The sequence below is a fragment of the Malus sylvestris genome, chromosome 5 (genome assembly GCF_916048215.2).
Source record: "Malus sylvestris chromosome 5, drMalSylv7.2, whole genome shotgun sequence".
Lineage (NCBI taxonomy): Eukaryota > Viridiplantae > Streptophyta > Magnoliopsida > Rosales > Rosaceae > Malus > Malus sylvestris.
Window position 1 is genome coordinate 43,966,384 of NC_062264.1, and position 6,979 is coordinate 43,973,362.

General features: G+C 35.4%; 1 protein-coding gene across 1 annotated transcript; it reads right to left on the reverse strand.

Moving 5' to 3' along the window:
• Nucleotides 1-2,666: 2,666 nt before the first annotated feature.
• On the reverse strand, nt 2,667-6,979 carry LOC126624829 (serine carboxypeptidase-like 31). The gene is made up of 10 exons (XM_050293942.1): nt 6,602-6,979; nt 5,883-5,990; nt 5,378-5,473; nt 5,072-5,164; nt 4,879-4,961; nt 4,486-4,773; nt 4,175-4,305; nt 3,410-3,505; nt 3,214-3,319; nt 2,667-3,068 (listed from the first exon to the last, which is right to left on the reverse strand). The coding sequence occupies exons 1-10, from the start codon at nt 6,891-6,893 to the stop codon at nt 2,919-2,921; spliced, it is 1,443 nt and encodes a 480-aa protein (XP_050149899.1). The 5' UTR covers nt 6,894-6,979; the 3' UTR covers nt 2,667-2,918.

Below are 6,979 nucleotides of genomic sequence, written 5' to 3' on the forward strand. Positions count from 1 at the left end.
TATCTTTGGAATATTGATGTAAACTCACATCATTGTATGCCGTTATACTTTTATAAAACTTAAACACTTTATCAATAAGAGTTTTAATTATATAATGGGGTGCAACTCGACGCTATTCATGATGTTTTCTTCCATGATCGAGTTGTATTTGATTCTAAAGTTTAATGCAATCGCTTATGCTTAAAAAAAACAACAATTTATCAAGAAATTTTTCAGTGTGTTCGAAATACTGGACGGAACTCTACGTGTCATTATACAGTTAGAGAGACATTTGAAAACAATAAATTTTCCTCCAATTGTATAATGCGTGGAATTATGCTCCGTGTTACGAGAAGACTGAAAAGTCTCTCCAATCTATCAATATGATTAATTAATTAATTAGTACTAGCACAAAATTCTGGAGACTTCATAAGACATACTAGATAAATGCTAAATAGATTATTTCAAAAGTGAAACTTTCTATGAATTCTCTGACACCTTATAGTATAACATCAATTATCGTCTCAACATTATAAAATATTTTGCAAAAAACATGAGGTTGTTATGAGTATGTGGAGAGTCCTTAGCATTTCTCAACATATTATATGGACACAAATCATAATACAAAATATATATATATATATATAAACAGACTCAGTGTGATTGTTGATAGCCAAGTGGTCCAAATCTAACTTTTATTTAGGAAGCAAAGCCTAATTAAATAATATATGAAGATATGGAAAATGGAGGAGGATTCACTCCCTTCATAATCTCTCTCATCTTCCATCCCTTCATATTTGAACGGTCACGGTTAAGCTACGTCAACATTTTATATTAATTTATTTTATAAAGACAATAAGACAAAAAATAATGTGTGAAATGAGGGAAATGAAGAAGATGAGAATAGAATGAGAGATAATCTTACTCTATGGAAAATTGTGAGAGAATCAGTGAGGCCAATATTTTCCACAAAATGACGCATGATTATTCTTTGTCGCTAACAGCTGTTGATTACAAGATGAGATTTTGGGTTTGAAATGTCAATATGGCAAACATTGGCATTTAATTACACGATAGAATGTTTCATCCTAGCTAATTTTTTCTATAATTGTAGCACATTATGTATCGCCCTGGCATTGGCTTATCTCAAAAGCACTCCCACCTAATTATCGCGTTTTCTTGAATGGTCTCAATTCAAAGCGTACGTGTCATTGGCCTATTCACCCTAAATCCTGATTGATGTAGCAGAAGGAATATGTAATGTCACGTCTTATGTCTAATAAACGAACAATATGGGGTCTCAAAGTTCATCAGATTCTTGTAGGGCATAACACATAAGGGGTGGTGAAATATATGGAGCTGAATAGGATCACATACAGTGGGTTTTTTTTATTTATTTATTTTTTTTTTGTGAGAAGTGTCTCTCAACTTATGTAGGGATGAATTTCTTCAAATTCATTGTACAAAAAGTATGAATATTTTTATTTGTTTATGTAGAATTTTGCAAGGATGAGATATTTGTATCTTGTACATGATCCATGGCATAACTTTCGCTATAAGAAGACATCATATCTCCGTTACTATCTAATTAAACAAGCTTTGTAAGTGATCATTTTCCTAGTTGAGAAAGAGGACAAATTATATTTATAAAAATCTATATAATTAGTCCTCTTTTTGGAATAGATATCAAAACCGGGCACGAAAGTCGTTTGTGGATAAGGCATTTCTTGTTCGAATCCTTCTATATGTACGTTGAACTTCACCAAAATCCTGTATAGGCGTATCACTATCATCTCAAACATTGAAAAGGCGATATTATTTTTCACCAGGAGATATTTTCGTTTCCCTTAGTGACAATCAATGTTATAAATCGATGCCTCGGCCCATGGCCACACTTTCATTTGTGCACCGACTGTGTAGCTTAAAATTGTACAAAAACCATAAAAGACTTGTAGTTCAAGTGATTAAAAGTATTTAATTATTCTTGCACCTGAAGTCTTGCGTTTTAACTCCCTCTGCCTCCCATATTGCTTGTATCAATCAAAAGAAACTATGCAAAATGAAATTACCCTTGAGCCATTCCTGTAAGCTTAATGAGAGCTGCACATTTGTTTAGTACTTGCATGAGGGATTGAGATCATAAGAGTTTATGTATGACAATACTTGTTGGTTATTAAGGAATGTATAAAGACTAAAATATAACCTAAAGAAGTCCCAATGCAATTGGCATTAACCATTCTGATATGGATGCTTTGGATATTAGTGATAAGGGTTATCAAAATTGATAACTTTGATAAGGATTACATGATGGGAAGTATCCTTATCAAAGACCACTATTTACATTATAAATAAAGAGTCCCTACTCTCGCACAAAAAAAAAAATGCAAACAAAAAGATCAAGCCCCATTGATTGACAGTGCATACAGATAGTGTTGAGAGGAGAAGAACCTTTATTTTCTGCTGCAATGACTTCGCAAGGTTAGTGGTTAATTGGATATGTTGAGTTCTTTTGTTTCCGCTATATTTAAACTTACAATTCCATGACGGTGGCGTAATTGCCATTGAGCCCAATCAAATAAAACTAGTAATTGCAAGATAAGTTCTTTCAAACTCACCAACAGGTACTACGGAAAATTAGGTACCAAGGCATGAGAATGATATTTAAAGGGTGTATTTTGCGTTCGAGGTTCTGTATTCAATACTTGTAATTTCTTGAGACGTAGGGCCTTATTTTACATAAGAAATATTTGAAGGGTTTACCCCTCTTGATGTGTTAACTAACATTTTTTTTTATTCTCTATTTCGGCTATGGTCTTCAACTACATGTAGCCCAGCAATATATAGTTGGTATAGTACTAAGAGCAAAATCTTTTTGAGCCCTACACAGATCCATATAGGATTTTCTTAGTTAATTATCAGCATTAGTGACTTTACTATAGTTATACTCGAGCGGTTGGGAGAGGATCGCCGAGGAGAAAAGACGTGAACAATGCCAGTGAGTTGCTTGGTTTGAAGCAGGGAACTGCATGCCCAGCTCCTCTAAATGTTGCAAATGTAAGACCTTCATATTCTTGAAACCATCCACTAACCTGCAATGTATGTCACAATCCCAGTTTAATTTGGAAAGTTGAATTAATAGCGATAGAAAAAAGTTAAAATATCGTCATAGTTCTAAATTTTAATTATTTATGCCAACTTCAATGTTTAAAGCTATCTAATTAATTAACTAATTACCTGCTTCTCGTGGTACCAAGGCCTCCATGCCTTAGTAATAGGCAATCCCAGAGCACTTAAGCTGTATCTTGTGGAAAGCACTGGAACTCTTCCGTCTGTGTCTCCGCTGAGCCATCGAAAAGAAAAACATGAGCCAGGTTTTATAGTTTTCATCATATGTTATCTAATGAACAATGTTAAGGCAGGGAACATCTACCTGTACACCCATATTCTAAGTCCTGCTGCAATGAGTTTCTTGTATATAGGAAGAACAGAAGGCTTCGAATATGCCCAGTCCTCAAATATTTTTTTGCTGCAACCAAAATAGTTGAAGAACATGTTCTCAGCAAGTTGGAATATCTTGAATATACACACCTTAGAGATAAATAACCTTGGAAAATGTTGAAGATCAACACCAGCCCAATTGGTTTGAATTCTAGAGAATTCTTGCAATGGCCGGTGTATGTATATTAAACTAGAAACTTCTAGCAACATGTAAGTCAGTGGGTGTGTTTGTAATTAGAATGTACTAGAAACTAGGAAAACATAAGGCCAATTTGCAAAGCCTAGGTCGGTGTAGTGTGTGCATGATCATGCACTAGAAAATTCTAGTGATGGCATATGTCGGCAAACATGCCTATAAATATGTATGCATGTGTGTTGTTAATGTAACCAACAAGAAAATAGCCAAGTAGGCAACCAAGTGAGAGTGAGAACTAAGAGTAGTCTTGTGAGGAGTGTGAGCGGTTTAGAGTTTGTTTCTAGAAAGAGAGTGAGTGTCATTGCTTCTAAAGTGTCTTTGTGTCCTTTCGAGTGTTGTAATATTTTGTGTGTGTAAGACAAGTAATTTGTTTACTTGTGTTGTCTCTCCAACACTTGTGTTAGAGTTGTGTACTCTAGTTTTTCCTCAACAGAAAACATGCTAAAATTAATTATAACTGCTACTTTCAGAAAACAATGAGAGGGAGGCAGCGGTAATTACTTGCAGATGGTCCAGTTCTTGAGCCGGACACCATCACTAACGTGGAGGGCCTTTTGCACATCTGGTCTGTTATAAAAGGTTTTTGAATATCCATCGAGACATGGATCATAGCCACCCATAATCCTTGGCATCTGATATGAACAAATCATGAACTTTAACTAAATGTGCCTAAAACATCTGTTGAACCAAAAATTCGTAAGCATGTTCTAGTGAAACAAGCTGATATGTGTATCGCTGTATAATTAAGGACATAATATATCTGTATATTGCTGTACTGATTTATAAAATAAATTTAATAAATGTGTACTCACCATCGTAGATGTGCGTTTCATCATGACCTGCATCGAACCATCAGTTGAGCTTGCCGTATCACCAATGCAGACCGAGGTGTAAAGGCTGTAAATATCTATCTCCTTGTACTGTTTTAGCACTTCATCCACAGCTAGAGTACAATCCTTGTTACTCCAAGTATCATTTCTGTCGAAATCACAGCTTTCGCGTATTATTTTGTGAGTTTCGTCTGATATCACAGCATGACTCCAAGCATAATCTACCAGACCTCTCCAGTCATCAGCATCAGATGTTTCAGGATTACCCAGCTGTACATCAAACACAAAAAATTTAAATAACTTAATTTTTTTTTTTTTTTAATTTGATATCTAAACGGAGCTGGATCCTTTTTATTGTTTCCCAAATGACCATACCAGGATACCCTTGATATCAATATGAAGGGAAGGATTATTGTTCTTGTCATATATGAGCTCGGCGAGCTCTGGAACGTACTTTCCTGTGAACCAAAAAAAAACAAAAAAGAGAGAGAGAGAAGAATGAGAGTATACAAAGGGAAGTTCAGTTGCAGCACATGATCAAAAGGGTGCGGGACTGAGAGTGACATACCTGCATAACTCTCCCCAGAAATGTAGAAGGTCCTTGTTCTGTATGTTGGGAACTTGAGATACCACTTATGCAAGAAGTTATACGCATCATTCGCTGAATTAAATAATCCAAGGAACAGAATAAAAACAAATCAGACAACCAGATTAAAATCTTCTAAATAGTCATTAGACACATATTAGGTCAAAATATATAAATTCGTACGTTTGGAAATTAAATATAAACCGTAATACTTGTTTATTATTGCAAGTATAGTGATACCGTTTGCTAGGGAAATATACATAGCAATCAACTTTTGAAGTATCTGACCTGTAAACTCATCTCCGAGATTATCATAGTCCCTAGTTGTATTAGAATATGAAAAGCCAACCCCAACTGGAGATTCCAAGAATAACATATTGGCCTCTGCGTCATACACATGCAAATTTTAGGGGGCACAGTTATAGAGAAGCAAATGAGATGTTTAAGCGTAAAACATATTATAGAATCTTAGGTACAATCAATGATATATCCCCTTCTTTCTACTTCTCCCATCCCATGACTAGGTCACTTAATGAGAGAGATAGAGCGAGAATATATAAAACCGGTTGGATGGTAAAATCCTCCATAAAGTAAGGCTGAACCTTGGATGCAACCAATGATTTTTCTCCTAAGTGTTTCTAGTCACATGATAAGAGAGACTGAAAAAGAGAGATACAACTAATTGCAGAGCAGGACGGAGTTTTAGGCGCAACCATGCATTGATATATAATCTTCTTTTTGTTTCTTGTAACGTGTTGTTTGATAATGAAATTAATTTGAAAGTACCGAATACCTTTATTCCATGAGTAGTTATTAGATTTAATTCCACTTCCATCAGTGTCCACTATGAATGGACCAATCTCTTGGGTTGCTCCATATCCCACAGAAGAGCACCCAGGACCTGAAACATAAAGAATCTTGTCACCTCAGCATATAACATATGAAGCAAAAAGTTGTAGATGGGGATTGTGTATCATTGAAAACTCTTTGGATGAGTTGGAAAGGACAAAGGGATGACCTCCACTAAAGCAAGTACAATAGGAGAATTAACCACCCGATAATCTAATACAAACTTTATGTAATTGTTTATTAACACAAAATTAGAATGTTTAATATATATAGCATGACGAACTGTCTAAAGATTAGGAAACATGAAGATATCAAGGAACCTGTGCTTCCTCCTCCACACATGAAAGATTATGTATTTGGAATATAGATAATTGCATACAGACTTGGTCAAAAGATGGATATATGTACATATATATATATATATATATATAAATATAGCATGGAATACATCTATAACGCTAAAAACATAATTGCAAGTTGATCGATTAATAATTTTCCCTGATATAAGATGATTAGGCTGAAAATCCAGAAACAAGTTGATCATGTATAAATTTTTTCCCCAGGCGTAATCAAATTAATTAAGTGGTTTCAGTCAGATATCACCATGATTAAGGCACTGATCATATGTAATAGATAGTTTTGACAGTGCTCATGAGTCTTCACCTCCATTAAGCCACAACACAAGAGGCTTTCCATCTGGGTTGGAGGCAGCCTCATAAAACCAGTAAAAAAGAGCCCTCCCATTTGTTTCGTTCACGGTCACATAGCCAGCGTAGTGCTTGAAGTCTGCAGCAGGCTGGCCGGGCAAGTTGGTCACAAGGTCCTGAGTCCCCAGTGAGTTGTTGTTCAGTTTCTCAGTACTAGCCCTTTTTGTTCTACCCGAAACAGGCTCCACAAACAGCAGTGCAACGAGAGCCAAAACAAAGAAAGCCGTCGCTTTTGATACAATATTCATATTGTACTGTTGTATATATGGAAGTACAAAACACAAACTATAGCTTAGCAAGAGAGTCAGAGACAGCTACCATAAAACGAGGATGA

Bases quoted from the DNA above. Each gene is read 5' to 3' on its own strand.
- LOC126624829 (XM_050293942.1), bottom strand. From the start codon at position 6,893: ATGAATATTGTATCAAAAGCGACGGCTTTCTTTGTTTTGGCTCTCGTT. The intron at 5,474-5,882 runs GTATTCGGTACT...TGTATGACGCAG, and splicing joins TAACTACTCATGGAATAAAG to AGGCCAATATGTTATTCTTG. The intron at 3,506-4,174 runs GTAATTACCGCT...TTTTGGTTGCAG, and splicing joins AAGAACTGGACCATCTGCAA to CAAAAAAATATTTGAGGACT.